A 16,689-nucleotide genomic window follows, 5' to 3' on the forward strand; every position below is an offset into this window, starting at 1 on the left:
GTGTCAAGAAATCTTTTGTATCTCATCTTTTAGTTTACTTTACAATTTTAAATTTTGACAGAATTTATCTTTCTGTTTTTTCAGAAAAGCTTATTTTCAATTTTCAATTTTTGTATTGCCTGCTTAGCAGATCGAGACTATACTATAGGCAATGATTTTCAGACGGCGGTGGCGTCGTAAACATGAAAATCTTATAACCATGTTTAAGTTTTTGAAATGTCATCATAACTTAGAAAGTATATGTACCTAGTTCATGAAACTTAGACCTAAGGGTAATTGTGTAACACTTAACCCTAAATAGACTGGGCTATTTCAACGCCTAAGAAGACTGGGGGGGGGGGCTGATTCAGCCCCCCCTTATGATCTCGGCTGTCGATCGCGACGAAAATTGGCACACGCATTACCCATGGCATTATCTACAAAACTATAACATCAAATTCTGCAAAAAATCTCATGTCTCATTAATTATGCTAATTTATGCGTAAAATCATAAGTTTGCTCTAATTGATAATATAATGCCCCTAAAATGCTAATTTTTGTTTCACATACTCTAGATAGGCATCTGATCAAATTTATTTGAAAAAGAATTTCAACATTACATTTATTTTCTTATGTATTCTATTGTTTTCTAAATTTCTTATGTATTTCTGTTTTTCGACTTTTTGTTTTTTATTGTTTTTTCAATGGAAATTGTCGGGGACTTTATTTTGACCATAAAAAAGATAAAATTAATTGGTTTTAAACAGTAAAAGGAAAAATAATGATACATTTATGAACTTTGGCTAAAAACACTATTTGCATTGGATTTGTACACAAATTCACGTTTTTCAGTAATTTTGGGTCTACATGCACTTAAAAAATGTTGCGTAATTTCGGAACCGTGTACCCGGGGGTCACAATTTTGGTCTCAAAAGTTGCACGAGACTTGAAAGTAAAATGTCAGCGAGCGACGCGGTCAAAAAAATTTGCGCGACGGATTTATCGCAAAAAATGTCGAGGGGGGCTGAATCAGCCCCCTCCCAGTCTTTTTAGGGTTAAGATCCTGCCTTAGTTTTAGGTCACATAACCAAGGCCATAGGTCACATAGGGTCAACAAACTTTGACCATGTTGGGAGTATTTGTGGAATTATCATCATACTTTAAGTTTATAGATCTAGTTCATGAAACTTGGATATAAGGGCAACAATGTATCCCTGAATATCCTGTGAACATTTCAGGTCACATGACCAAGATCAAAGGTCATTTAAGGACATTGAACTTTGGCTGTGTTGGGGGTATTTGTTGAATTGGCATCATAACTTATAAAGTTTATGGATCTAATTCATGAAACATAGACATAAGGGTAATCAAGTGTGAATGATTGTTTTGTTCATGTCTTATATACTAGGTCACACGATCATGGTCAAAGGTCATTTTGGGTCATATGATCGTATTTTGGACATAGCATTTTATTATCATATGAATGTTTTCTTTTGTGAATAATTATTCAGTAGCTGTTTTCAAAGTCAGCACTGCTGCTATATCGAATGTTGATTTTGGGGTGGTGGCTCACATATCTTTCTGCAGCAAATGGATAGTGCCAAGATGTTTTGCCAGTATAAAAACAGCTCTCCCAATTCGGGTTTTAATTTGACAATTTTACAAAGGATAACACTGAAAAAGGGTTTTGAAATTATTAATGTATTCATTTAATTTATGTTTTTTTAACCCACAAAAGAGCTGAATATGAGATGTCGACCGCAACAAATCCAGGAATAGCATACTAGTATGAAATGTGATAACATATGTAAGGTACATAATTCTGAGATGCTTTTTATGTGTAATCATGACAACATTAAAATTTGGTTTTAGTTCACATTACATGTAGGTTAAAAACATTTTTAACAATATATGTGTGTGTGTGAGATATTCAAAATGAAGTATATTTTTGCTGTTGTTGAAAGCTGTTTTATTTTGATATACACAGCATGTAGCTCTTTTAATCTGTGTACAGTATTCACTTGCCAAAGATTTTCTGAAATGAAGTACTCTTGCTAGATGCAATATTTTTACTATATATCAGTAATCGTTGCGTTTTAATCTAAAAAAAGAAAAGAAATACCATGCTGTCCTGTTAAGGTACATTGTACGGAAAGAAAAGTTTTTTAAAGTTACCTTACTCTTCGATGAATATTCATGTTCAGTTTGGAATTTACGCTTACAAACTCAGGGTCAGAAAATTGTGCTTAAAAATTTGTTTCAAATTTAACCTGTTAGTATACATGACTCGCTTACTGTCAAACAGTCCTGAAGATGTATATTGAAGTTTACTTTTTTTTTGTTGTACTTCTCTTTTCCATGTACTTGTACATACTGTTAGATATAACAGAATCCAGCTTTTACAATATTTGACATTGGTCTTTTGTTGGTGGGGAGTTGAGGTATTTGGCTTTAAAATAAGCATTTGCTTTATGGTTATATAATTTTGAAAATGATTTCTTGAAGAGGCTACCTTTTCTAAGAGCAAAGAGCTCTGTGCATTATATACACATTTATATCAAATAAGACACTTTTATATTTCATATATGGTCAATTCCTATTTATCCCAGTATTAGATTTGTTTTATGGTTATGTTACTTTGAAGATGATTTATTAACTAAGCTACCTTCTGTAAAACTAGTGAGAAAAGGCACTGTTGAGTGGGTGCACATTTTATCAAATAATGTATAAAGATGTAGCTTGTACATTTTGTATTTGGTCAAATCCTGCTCATCACAGTATGGTTATATTTATTTATGGTTATGTTAGTTTTTAAAATGATTTATTAACTTAGCTACCTTCTGTAAAGAAAAAGAGCTCTGTGCATTAGATGCACATTAAACGCGTAGCTAGTACATTTCGTTTTTGGTCAAATTCTGCTTATCACAATATGGTTATATTTATTTATGGTTATATAATTTTGAAAATGATTTCTTAAATAGGCTACCGTCTCTAAAAGAAAAAGAGATCTACTTATACACATTTTATCAAATAATGTCTAAAGGCATAGCTTGTACATTTCATATATATGGTCAAATTCTGCTTTAATATCCCGGTATCGTAAACAAAGGGTCCTGATCAAGCAGGCACTTGTGTGTCAGCAATGGCTTACCCATCGGATTCTATTATCATGGCCCTGTAACATAAAGCTTAGCGATTGATTGTGGGGCTGAGTTTTATTACTGATGCTACACGTTTAATAGTCAGTGCAATCAATGTGTGAAAATATCAGCTCTGAGCTTTATGTTACGGGCCCCTGATTAGAATGTTCTTGGTCCCATAACACAAAGGTTAGTGATTGATTGTACGCTTGATTTCTACGATTGATTGTACATTGTAGTCAATGCAATAAATCATAGAAAAATGTTCTAAGATCATTGTGAAGCATTGTTACGGGCCCCTGAATTCTGGCTCCACTGTCTGGCCATGTCTGAACCTTGATCTGGTCAGGTATGAGTATCAAATTAGTTTGCATCATATTTATGAAAGTTTTATTTGCTCTAAACTATTTATTTTCTTAAAGTGGAAGGTTGTAAATCATTAGTGTATTTTGAGATGAAATCGGAATAAAAAACTATAGTTTCTTTTTTTTTTAATTGAACAATTAGTACTGATTTTCAGTATATACATGTAGGATTGAAAAATGAGAAGACAGATGGTTTCATGCAAAATGCAGATTTCTAAAGTTTTAGCTTTCTGTGTTGTCCTATGGTATTTCTTTGGAAATACTAATTTTCTTACTAAAATACTGAAATATTCTTGTTCAGGTTGGCAGCTTTGCTTTGATACCTAAAAGTCAGAGGGTTGGGGTCAAAATCTTAGCTGGTGTCCGGTATACAAATAGCAAATAGGCATGAGTGCGATGGTGCAAGATTTCGCATGAGATGAAAGTAAGATGCTCTATTCAACGAGGCGTTAGCCGAGTTGAATAGAGCGTCTCTTTCACAGAATGCAAAATCTTGCACCATTGCACAAATAAGAATATTCGCCATTTGTCTTGTACGACACCCCCACAATCTAGTGAAAATATGAAAAAAAAAGTTTTTCCCTGCAGTTATCTATAAAAAGGGAGCAAAAATATTGAAAGCGAAAAGCAAAATCCCACAAGCGCACATGACCTTGGGCAGCATTGTGCATTTAGCCAGCAGGCTATGTGCGTATTGCACCTTCATTTTACTGAGCACAATAAATTGTATTGTGACGTCACCTCCTAAAGCCGTGCAACAGTACATTTTGGAGGGTACATTTTTTATGGGACGTCGTGTGTGCAACGGTACGAATGTTTGACATTCAGTCTCCCATTTGCTCGCGTGCAACAAGCTAATTAGGCGTTGTACAATACACACAAAAATTGGCACCCATGATGATGTAATCTCCAACAGCAAACATGTTCAGTAAGTTCTTCTATTTCACGCATGAAATCCGATTTCTGACTCCCAATTGCGTAAGAACGAAAGTTTTTTACAGAACCCTCTTACAATACATTGCAAGTTGATTTTGATCCGTACTAGAAAAAAAGTAATCATGCATTTGTGAATTCAAGATTGAAATCATGTTTTTCAGCAATCTTCATTCTATACAGGTTCAATATTGTGTGTAACTTCAGAACAGTGTAACCTGTGTTTCGTAAAGCTATTCGACTTTAGAGTGACTTAAGGAAAGACTGGTGAACCTTATGTGGTAAAATAATCACCAATGAACATTCATTGATGAATATCATTTACCACAAGAAAGGATCACCAGTCGTTCTTAAACTTCACTCTAGCTTACGAACAGCTTGTGAAACGGCCCCCTGGTATTGCAAATTCGGCCTCTAAGATGCATGAGAATCAAAATATGTGTATAGCGTTCATGGCAAGAGTTTCTCATGTGCAAATTCACCATGAAATGTCAGTCCTCATATTTGAAAGAAAAGTTTCAAGGTTGTATATGGAGAAGAAAGACAAAAAAAAGTTATGTTTATGCTATATTTGAACACATAACAATCGCTAGTTTTATGAATATTTTTTTTCATCAGAAGTTTGTTGTTCATTCAAGTACTTTAATATATCATTCAAAATTGAAAGAAATAGTTCATTTCACTAGAAGTTTGATTGCTCATAAGTAATACTACGATGTAAAAATGTTTAACTTGCATGCATTCTTATTGAACTTTATATTATTTGTTCTTTGTATTCATAATATTTTGAGAGTATAGATAATAGGGCCTTCACAAATACTCGTGCGATCACTTGGTCACAATATATGTTGCACAAAATTGCAACGGTTGTAAGCAGTTGCACCACCAATTATGAAAGGGGCTAAAGTGGTTAGAATTTTACATTTCATGGTTTATATTTCCTGTTTGAATTTGTCAATCTAGTGAGTTTTTTAAATTCTTTTGTTCCGGAAATCTAAATTAAAAAAGAAGTTTGGAAATCCGACTTTGATCTTTAATCCCTCCTTGGATTTAGTAAATATCATTAAGTAATTAATAGCAATGAATAGAGCGTTTAATTCTCTTTAAAATGATACCCTACATGATATGATTATGGTTCACATGGAGGTGCAGTGCCTTGAAATGTGGGGCAAGGTCAAAATTCAAAAGTTGCAAAATGACACAATATTGGAAGTCACTGTTCTTTTTTCAGTGGTGATGAGTGAGTTTCTCTAGTCTGCTGGGCAAACCCTTCACTCGAAATAAGGGTCTGAATGTGCAGCCTACTCATGCCTTGTGTACTGAAGGCTCTCTCGCTCAGGAACAGCAAGTTTTGTATGTGCTTGTCATCGCGTGGAGGCACACTTGTTTATCAAAGTTCCAATCAGGGTCTGTGCCTGCAGACTACAGTTTCTCAGCGGTTTCTTTTAATTGTTTTCATGCACCTTAACATCAACTTAACATGGAATCAAACACACCTCTGCACAAGCAAACACAACAAACAAACATGCATCGGTATTTCAAACTATGTTATCTCACAGAACCATCACTAGAGAAGGGGCTTGATTTGAATGGACTTTTCTACTAACACAGACAAAAGAATCATGTTCTGTATTGACCCTTCATGACTATTTCTGCTCGTTTTGCAGCTTTTCAATTCAGACCTCATCCAACACTTCAATCCTGCTCTTTTCATGATGGCATGATCATAACAAGCATGGTATAATTTTAAAGAAAATTAAATGATCCTTTGAATGATGTAAAATATGTATTGTGTAAAATTGGAGTTGGGAGAAATTAATGGCCAAACACAGATTTCCAAACTTTTTTGAGGGGTTTAGATAAACATGTTACTTAATAAAATTAAGTGGGATATTTTCTTTATTAATGCCTTCAAACAATAGAAGATAAGTAGACCTTCAATTAAGTACCCAATCAGAACATAATTGATTTAAGTATGTTTTCGTATTCTTCATAGAGACTTGTTATGATAACAAATGTACAATTTCTGTAACAAATTTACTACCACCAGCCAATTAGATTGAAGGATTTCAGAAGCTTCAAACTGTGCTTTTGCAAATTTGTTATTATAACAACTTAAAGGAAACAACCCCATTCTATTTCAACTATGAAAAGCCATAAATGTCATAATCCTGTCCACAAATCCCTTTGGAAATAAGATGCACGCAAATTCGTCACTTACATTGATGCATGCATGGGTATACACAATGTATAGAAAACACTTTATAAATTGACATTAATTTTAGTTGCTGGCTTTCCATAGTTATGTTCAATTAGATCAATCACTACTCTTTGTAAGATCGGGCACTAGTATTTATATCATTTGCACTTCAACATACAAGTATTACAATTTCAGACAAAAAGAAAGTACAGGATACTAGTACATGGTGTGACAAGTGGTCTACATATATTATGATTGAAATTATGTTCCTAATTTCAGTAAAATAATTGATATAATTTTTCTTCCATGGATGTAAATGATCATAACGTACAGAGGATGAATAATAAAATTTACATGTGGAGATGTCATTTAATCAATGTAAACAAAACCCTTGACTCTGTGAGCCATATAGAGGTACAGTGATTAGGCCATGTGCTCATCTACGAGTATTGCCCGTTAAGGCAAAACAGAAAACCCGCAAAGCGATGGTTTGACGCAACCCATCCAACTGACCCTTGTCCAATGTTTTTATTCATATTTGACCCTAAAATGTGCCGACTGCCTTGATTTTCATTGTTTTGCCAACTTCGTTTCATTTTTTACTGGCTCATTGTCATTCATGACATGGGAAGGGGAAAAAACTAAAATGACTGATCTACCTTTCTTTTCTCCCTCCGTTATGGCAAACCTTTTTTTAAGGCGTTGAAATTTTTTTTTTAAACGTGGGGAATATGTTTTGTTCTGTACCTTCCTGGCAAAGCAGCATTGGGCATACTAACCAATTTGAACCGGTCGTCCTACTATCTTTATCTATGGTTGAGCTACGATTCCTCTATACACCCTCCTTAGTTCATTTATGGTCTGTCTGTAATATGCTTTCAAGGCTAAGCCTAAGCTATAATATAGGTAATTCAAGTGAATTTGTAGTCAATTTGTAAATTCCCTTTGTAATGGAAAGAAGGCAAAACCGAATACTGACATCACTTAATTGGGAAAATGGTAATGGCTTGGGTGAAATGTACACCAAACTCTCATTAGACCTATCAATACTAGACCAAATTGGTTTAAGTATGTGGGAAATATCCAATATTGGGATTGGACCAGGTGGGAATTCACCTAAATCATATAATGGTGCAAAAGGTTATCAGTTTAGTCTTGGGTTAATCAATTCACTGTAACAATTTAATCAACCTTTAATTCAACACAATATGAGATTGTATCACAAACTTACCTTGCTGAAAATTCCTTTCATGTCATGTTTAATTTCATGAAAAGTGCTTCTTACACGTCTTATGGAACATTGTATGTATTTTTATTTTCATTTTCATTGCACATTTTTATGAAAAATTTCAGTACTATTATTTGATGTTACGGTGGTTGTTTCAGATATAAAGCCAAAATGCATTGATGCATGAAGCCAACCCACCAAAGACTTTTAATAAACACTAATAAATGTTTTAAACATGACTGAGTAGTAATGATTATTGAGTACCGGTATTACAGATATATTTGGACGTTGGATGTAGTCAAATCAATGATGGTGAAATTCATATTTGACAAATAACAAAAAAGCTGTAACTGTCCTACCTCCTACTTCTCAAAGTATTGAAAGTTCAAATCCCACTTCAGGCAATAATTTCTTTCAGCAAGAAATGTTTCCATTTTTTTTTGCCCCAAACCCAGGTGAGGTAAATGGAAACCTGGCAGAACTTAATCTAAAAAAAAAATGTTACAGCTTCTGTGCAAACACTATGTTAATTATTTTTAAATAAATGAAATTCAATACTTGAAATTCAAATAATTTTTTTAATTCTGAAATGGATTATTATCAAACCTTTGACAATATTTTTTTACTTTTTCTTTTGCTATTTTTACAAACAACTTTTTGTCAGGGTGAATTTCCTCTTGAACAACTTCATTAATTTTTTTCATTTTTCAAAATAGATTTTATTGTTTACATTAGTCAGCCCACCTTTGCGATTTGAAACACCTGTATATAGCGCACTACAAATGTTATCATTATTGTTATCTGCCAAGTATAGTCATGGTATGAAATGATTCTTTTTTTATAGGGGCTATTTGGGGCATTTTCTGTATTTTGGGGGCTATTTCTTTGATTTCAAGGCTTTTCGTGCAACAAGTATTTATGCAGTAAATGCATTTCTTATTCTGCTGTGTGTAGAAAAATGATTTTCTGAATTTTCTTTAATACTGCAGATCTTGGGGTGACTTGAGAAAAGATAGTCGTCCCAAAGCATCCATTTGGGGAATTTTGCAGGCAACTTAGGCTACAAATAACTGCAACAGTTTCTAGCTCTGCTTCTCGTTGCATTTCAGGGCACTTGTAAGCTTGGCCAGGTTTGGTTTGCTGGAGTTGGATGCTGATCTATTGGTGTCCATATCTGGTGCAGTAACCATAGGAATCTTCCTTGGAGCACATTTAAGTGATGACGACTGACTTGGAGTGGTCTTCCATGATGGAGATGTCACTGGTGGGACTCTAGGCTACACAGCAAGAGAGAGAGAGAAAGATATGGAGAGTTAGAAGAATATATCACAGGTGAGAGAGAAGGGGGAGGGGGTGGGAGACAGACAGAGAGAGAGAAGTCTATTCTAGACACTGTTCTCTTATTTTCTAAAACTGGTTTACTAGAAGCTGATTCAGGAAACCAGTTTGGAAAATTGCTTTGCTAGCATTCCTATTTGATCACCCAAAAGTGTTTTTCAAAACCGCTTCATGTAAAGTGGTTTTGTTGCTATGGGAACACTCGGGTGACATGTTTCGCGCAAAATTTGAAACTGCAGTGTTGGCATTCCACACAGTATGTGGAGTAGCGCTCTTGAAATGTGCGAAGATTGCTTCCTGAAGAACGGTTGTGTCCTCACTTCTCACCAGTTTAACAAGGCAAAACGGTCTTCAAAACTTCATCGGGAGGTGGTTTTCTGAACCAGTTTGGAAGATCGCTTCCGCGCCTGCTTCGACCATTCCCAATAAACTAGTTTCCAGATGCAGTAAACTAGTTTTAGGATGTTAGTGAGAATGGTGTCAAAATCTACACTCTGAACTGGTCTCTATGAAACCACTTTGAAAAACTAGTTTTGAAGATCCCTTTGCTAGGGTTCTAACCACAATCTGATCTGATTTCATAATGCTTTACGTGATGTGGTTTTGTTGCCATGGGAACGCCCTTTGTGGAGTTTTATGGGTCCCGTGAAATTTGAAACCGTGCATTTCGTGTAATTATGCAAATTCAGATCTTTTTAAGCGTTTTCATGACATATTAAACTGGTTTCCACTAAACTAGTATAAGGAAGTAGCTAAGAACAGGGTCGAACAGACGGGGTCATAGGGTACCTGGTCAAAAGTCAGAGCAGTGGTTTTACCCAGGAATCTCGCGATATTTCATTACTGATCTAAGATTTCTTCTAAATAATGGGAAATGCAGAAAAGCCGGTATGAAACATAGCCTTTATGACAGGATTCCTGCATTACAGACTTGACAAGTTGCCCAAATTAAAAACACATACCTGGGCTGTCCATTTGAATTTTGACTGTGTCTTGACAGGACCTGAAGAATGTTGTTTCCTCAGCTGCTGCTGCCACTGTTGTCTCTGCAGCTGATCAACCTGTTGCTGCAATGTTTGGCACAACCCTTCCAAAGACTCCTCACGGCAGGCCTCAAGCTGGCTCTGCAACCTGGACAGATCAAACATCTTGATTAGTCAAACTGAACCAACAGCTTTACTCTTACTGAGCCTCGACTTTTAATACAAGAAACTGAATTGAATTGTATACTATGAACAAAGGGACTTCCATCTCGATACGCAAAAAGAAATGAGATCATAAACACTATAGGCATTCTTGGGATAGTTTCATCTGTCCATTGCTTCTTTAGTTGTCACCAGAATGAAAATGTAATGCATAGACAAGGCATCCTGAAAGTATATTACTTCTGGTAACCACCTATAGTGGACATGCTGAGGAAGATACAGGTAGAGGATAGACTGCAGGCACAGACTGATTGAAACTTCAATTAACAAATGGGTCTTCACACAAGACTAGCAAATATAAAACTTGATGATTCAATTTCAGAGAGGGCCTTCAGTACACAAGTAATTGTAGGCTACATATTCAGACCACTCGAGTGAAGGGTTTGCACAGCAGACTAGGTAGAGGAAGGTGAAGCACAGTATTGACTTACCTTTTAAATTCTGGATCAGAATGTGGTTTGCCTGATACCAAGGCCTTCTCATTCTCTAGCTTTTTTGTTTTGTTCTTTTCAGACACCATACTCTCCTCAACACCTATGTGGATAGACGACAACATAATATGACAATGCCTGCTCGATAATGCCATTGAGATGTTGACATTGACATTCCATAGCAATAATTTCTCAAACACACATTTCTATTAAAAGTTTGTGGGAAAATTACATGTGAGAAATGAATACATCCTGAAAATAATATTGTTCCTAATACATGTACAAGCTTTGAAATAGAGGTCACAGATATAAACTTGAAGTTAATATATCAGGATTATCAACAGCAGGTATAGAAATTGCATATTTGATTCAAGCAAATTTCAAGTATGGTACAATTTCTTAAAAACCTTGTACAGGTAAAAATGTTAACTATACTTGTTTTTATAATACATACAGTTCCAACTGCAACCCAAAATAATGTAATTTTACAGTGGGAGATATTTACATGTTGTGCATTTTCTGACAAGCAAAGGAAAGGTCATCACTGCAATCACCCCATCTTTGCGAAATCGGAGTGAGGGTGGGGATCAACTTTATTCCTTTTTTACTTTTTGACACATTTTCACATGTGAGGAAGATGAGAGACAAACAGGGAGAGAGAGAGTGATAGAGAATGGCACAGACAGAAAAGGGGGAGGGGCTGCCAAGCCAGGTGGGGGATGGGGAGGATTGAAGTATCTAAAATATATATTCCCCTGGTCAATGAAACATATAAAACGATTCAGTCAATCTACTTTACCACGTATCTCTGTTTCAAGTGTGGCCATGATATGCTCTGTTGTTTCCTTCTCATCCTCTATGCATCTCAGCATCCTTCTCTGTCTATCATATGTATCAATGTCTGGGGAATAAAAGGTATCAATAAATGAAGAAGCTTGGTGAAATACATTTTTCAGGCCCCAAATAACTGTAATACATTTACACTATATAATTTCCATGCATGCATGCAAATATGTTGCAAAATTAGATCCCTGAAATACACGTCGAATATCGATCACGCAAGTGCTAGACTGGTTTGTGATTTTTTTTTATGATAGGCACTGTTTTGATATTTTCTAGCCGTTTACTATTATTCTAAACTTCTTCATGCACAAATAAACATGGAACTTGAGTTTAAATTCAACCGCTATGTTATGAACTTGAAATACTTGCATTATACAAAAAAAACCCACTTTTTTCTTTCATAAGATGAATGAACCACGCCACATTTTTCTTCTAAATATTTGATGGGAGCAAATTGTTGATTAGAATGTAGGCTACATCTGGATCCTGCAATTTCCAAAGAGTTGAAAATGATAAAAAAATAATTTCCACATTTAATCTGATCTCAATATCATGGTTAGGCCTACATCTAGGTCTTTATAGAGAGATCTTTTGATCTAGTCCCACTGGTGTTAAGATCTAGATTTATTGTTTACTCAATTATCTACATCTACCCTGAACTGTACATGAAGAGATCAAAAGTAGTTGGAGTTTAGACTTAGATATTATATCTATGTATGGAAGGCAACTAATTTTCCTCTCTAGCTGAGACCCAAACTACATATAGATCCAGAGAAGATGTAAAACTAGTCAGTTTATCAAAATCAGAAGTGCCATTTTTCCCACAAAATCAATGTTTTTTTTTAAATCCAGATTGATTGAATATATGAAAGACATGTAAAATGTAAATAATTGTCAATCTCAATCATCCTATCTTCACGACATAGACCTAATTAGTGTAAGTCTTATGAATTATAATGCTATCATTGTTCTCAATAAAACCTTATAAATAAGGGTATTTATATATATATATACATATATACATACACACACATAAATACAAATCTGTGAAAAATGTATTTCTCCAAATGGATATGGTATGATATACATATTGAAAAGAGTAAATGTATAAAGTAACTATAAAAGGAAAATAATGAATGGGATTCATAAAGCCAAAGGATATTAAAAGTGATTGTCCAAAATCAATAGTGGAAAACTGAATAAAATCCATTCAGGAAATAATATGTACAGAAACCAAGAACTACTTTAAATATTATACAGACAGTGAAGGCAAAGGTTAATCATCCTAAATGGTCATTGTGAAAAACTGCAAGAATCCAAGCGTACAACATGTAAGACCTCCATAACAATCTTGAGGTTAGCCAACAACTTTGCCTATTACATCCATAAAATACAGAATACATAACACATCAATAAATGGAACAAAACCTCTGATATTTGTCTAAATTTTTCTTGGGGATAACCAACTAAATGAATAATGATTTTGGGCTTTAAATTCGATTATGAAGTTTGATGAATTGGCCTTATAATCTTATCTATTCTGAGGATCAGGATTACTTATTTTGTTTTCTACTTTTTTTTCAGCCTACTGCGTAGATCTGCAACATTAGGTACAATTTAACACTGCAGTGAAGGGGGTCTTTTGAGCATTTTAGGGGTTAAATCGCCCCCAGCCCCTGTGTATTATTTTCCCTGCTAAGGACATATAAAGAGCCATGATAGCCATCAGATCATGGCCCTGGGAATCCGGAGGTGCACCCCAAATATTTATCTAGGGGTTGCTGCATATCTTTCAGACACCGCATGCAGGCAGCACCCCCTCGGAATCGGGTTGGTATGCCAAAAAGTAAGACTTGTTTAAAATCACCTTCATTTTGGGGTGAAAATGTCTTTTCATCCCTTGTAATTTTTTTTTCTTACCTAGTTCACCTCCATTTTTTGGAATGACCTTTTTTTAATAGATTTGGGGGTGGCTTATTTTTTCTTCAAAACCAGCACCCCCACTTAAAAAGAATCACCTTCAGAGCCCTGCATCATGCAGATCAAGTTTCCGATCAGTTTCAAGCAAAGATAAAATGCTCCCCCCATCATTCTAATTTTGAGTTTGAAATTTGATTCTAATCAATTGCAACTCTTTGTTAAGCAGGGCCCTTACCTTGTAATCTTTAAGTTTTTTTTATACATTGTCATCTTATCTTAATCAAAGTAAGCAAAATTGTAATGCTCAACAATAGAGTTAATCAAGTAAATGAATAATTGTGTACCTTGTTGGAGCTCTGTTTGCCGAACTTCCATCTCTTTTATCTGTTCTCTGACTGAAGCCAATCTGTGTTCCTTGCCTCTGCTTGTTAATCCAAAGTCATGAATGAAAGTTGAAATACTGGATGAGAAGTCTTCTTTCATCTTAGCTTGGGATTCTTCACCCTGATGCTAAATGAAATACAGACAGAGCAAGTGAGAGATAGAGAGAGGGGAGGGGGGGGGCAGGATTGTATCACTTGTACACCTAAATTGCTGCTTTGGGTAAATGTGATAAAATTTCATATTTAAAAATCCTTTTTGAGCAACGTTGGAAAAGCAGCACCTAGATGCAGGCAAGAGACTTTTTTTGCGAAATGGCCCTAAAAAATAGGTCAGGTTTGATGGCTCAAGCAGCATATTACATAGTACTAAATCAAATCTATATATTTCATCATTGGTAATGTCATTGTCAGTCCTTGAAACCGACTCCAGGGGCATGTTTCACAAAGATTTAAGTATGAATTAAAGTTGCAATTAAATGTCTAGTTGCATGCTGTTTTAGATGCACGACAGTATTGGTCAGATCATGCCAAGAGGACGCACACTACTGGGTATTTAATCAAAAGATCGTCTGATACATATCATGTACCCATCGGCATTTAAGTGCGACCTAAGTTACACTTAAATCTTTGTGAAACACCCCCTGATCAATAAAATCTCCTATGTAATTCTCAGAGACATACTGTACTATCAGTCGGTTTAAAGTTGATTTCATTGGTGTGACTATTCCAGAATGGAAACTAATTGCAACTTACCAGTCGTTTGCTGTGCACATTTTTTTCTTCCAGTAGGCCTTTGAGTTGTTCCTCAAGGATAGCTTCCTTCGTAGTAATCCACTGGCATTCCAACTCTTCTGTTAACAATTCTTGAACCTGAAAATAAAAAAATATTTTGGATTTGATGTGGACTTGCTTAATAGCACCATATGGGGAGTAGTGCTAAAAAGATTCCGTTAAAACTGTGGAAGCATCAAGGTGTAGTGGTTCTAACTCTTGCCTTGAAATCAGAGGGTTGTATGTTTGAATCCCACTATGGCCTTGTGTCCTTTGGCAAGGCATCAGTCCACACTTGTGGGCATCCCAGAATCTGATGGCTGGGTTAATGAAATATCTCTAAAGTGCTTAGAGACATCGTTCCAATATATCAAGCGCTATGTAAAACAGGATAATTTTTACTATTAAATTAAAATGTAATGCAATCCTGGAATCAAGTTGTATAAAATGAATGAAAGTGCATAAAAAAAAGTTTGTTCATGATCCGAGTCTTTTCCACTCCATACTTTTAAAAGAATCTTGTTTAAAAGAATATTAGCTGTTTCCTGAATGTTGTCAAGAAGTGGCTAGTCTGTGACAGGAAATATAGTGATAGCTTTACTAGAGATCTTTACTTCTTAGCAAATAACCTCTTTATTAGTTACTTGACAAAAGTGACATTCATGCACCTGCATATCTACTTGTACAAAGTTTACTAATACCCCTTTCATAAACCCAATTATGCGGCTAAATAGCAGCATAATTGGGTCTTAAAATTGGAGGAGGACAAGAGTTATCCGCATTATTTTGATGCTGCTATTATCCGCATAATAGCAGCATCGGGACAAGATTTTGAGTTTATGAACGCATTTCCAAATAATGCGGATAATTGCCATGGTGCGGTCACAAGGTCACCCTTTTCCAACACAACCGCATCGGAGGGGGCGTGTCCAGTTGTCATGACGATTATCCGCCTTTTTCAGGACGGGCGCTCTTAAAAATAATGCGGCTTATTTTCAGAGTTTGTGAACGCAATTTTTATTGAATTATCTGTATTACTCTTAGGCGGCTAACTGGAGGATAGGTTTATGAAAAGGGTATTGGCTGCTGATTGCCATCTCTGATTGGAGGAGGAAGAAGAAGAAATGGAAGAAGAGGAAGAAGAGAAAAAAGAAGAGGTAGAAGGAAGACAAAGAAGAAAAAGGAGTAGAAGAGGAGGAGAAGGAGAAGTTAAGGAGAAGAACGTATATAAAAAAATACTTGCCCTTGCAGCCAAGTCATTATGGATCATGTTTGCCTCGATTTGAGTTGCCTCAAGTTCTTGTCTCAACGACAAAACTTTGCTTTTTACTGTATAAAAAAGAGATTCAAATTGAAACAGAAGTCATAGTTTAAAAGAATATTTTTTTAGTAAACCAAGTCAATGCCAAAGCCAAGGGTTTTTATACATGGAACAATTGAATAATACTAGGACTACCCTACTTAAATCATTATTTTCAACCCATTTCCAAATTTCAGGATGAAGTACAGAATGTTGTTATCAAACAATAATATTGCCTGAAAATCTCTGTAGACTAGATTATTATTTTTTTTTTACTATCCAATTGCAACAAATATCGATCATTCAGTCCATTTTACAATGACGTCATCAACCGTGCAATTTTGGATGCATACGATTTTGTCCATTGTTTTTGCTCACCCAGACTGCAGGCACCATACCACACCTAAAACCACTCGTTTGCAGCGCGCATGTTGTATGGACCATAGTTATGTATGCGACAATCAACAGACCGAGCTCGCACTGCATGAACATATTTTGCATCAAAATTCATAAATTTAATATGAATACAAATCTATTTTCAGGTGTCATATAGATCTAACTTTAAACCAAATATGTTCTTATAATTCGTGCAATGGACCGAAAACTTCACTCGGTTCGCCTCATTGAATGGATAATCCATTTCATCTTTCACC

The 16,689-nt window shown here is 35.3% G+C and overlaps 1 protein-coding gene across 1 annotated transcript; it reads right to left on the bottom strand.

The window, feature by feature from the left end:
* Positions 1 to 8,514: 8,514 nt before the first annotated feature.
* LOC121425341 (coiled-coil domain-containing protein 172-like) lies at positions 8,515 to 15,410 on the bottom strand. The gene is made up of 7 exons (XM_041621369.1): positions 15,405 to 15,410; positions 14,719 to 14,835; positions 13,927 to 14,092; positions 11,619 to 11,720; positions 10,820 to 10,922; positions 10,146 to 10,314; positions 8,515 to 9,122 (listed from the first exon to the last, which is right to left on the bottom strand). Exons 1-7 carry the CDS (start codon positions 15,408 to 15,410, stop codon positions 8,928 to 8,930), a joined length of 858 nt encoding a protein of 285 aa, XP_041477303.1. The 3' UTR covers positions 8,515 to 8,927.
* Positions 15,411 to 16,689: the final 1,279 nt, after the last annotated feature.

Source organism: Lytechinus variegatus, chromosome 12 (genome assembly GCF_018143015.1).
Source record: "Lytechinus variegatus isolate NC3 chromosome 12, Lvar_3.0, whole genome shotgun sequence".
Taxonomy (NCBI): domain Eukaryota; kingdom Metazoa; phylum Echinodermata; class Echinoidea; order Temnopleuroida; family Toxopneustidae; genus Lytechinus; species Lytechinus variegatus.

Excerpts from the sequence above, each read along its gene's own strand:
- LOC121425341 (XM_041621369.1), bottom strand. Across the intron at positions 11,721-13,926 it reads GCAAACAGAGCTCCAACAAG|ACATTGATACATATGATAGA; the intron begins GTACACAATTAT and ends TTTATTCCCCAG. Across the intron at positions 10,315-10,819 it reads TCTGATCCAGAATTTAAAAG|GTTGCAGAGCCAGCTTGAGG; the intron begins GTAAGTCAATAC and ends TGATCTGTCCAG.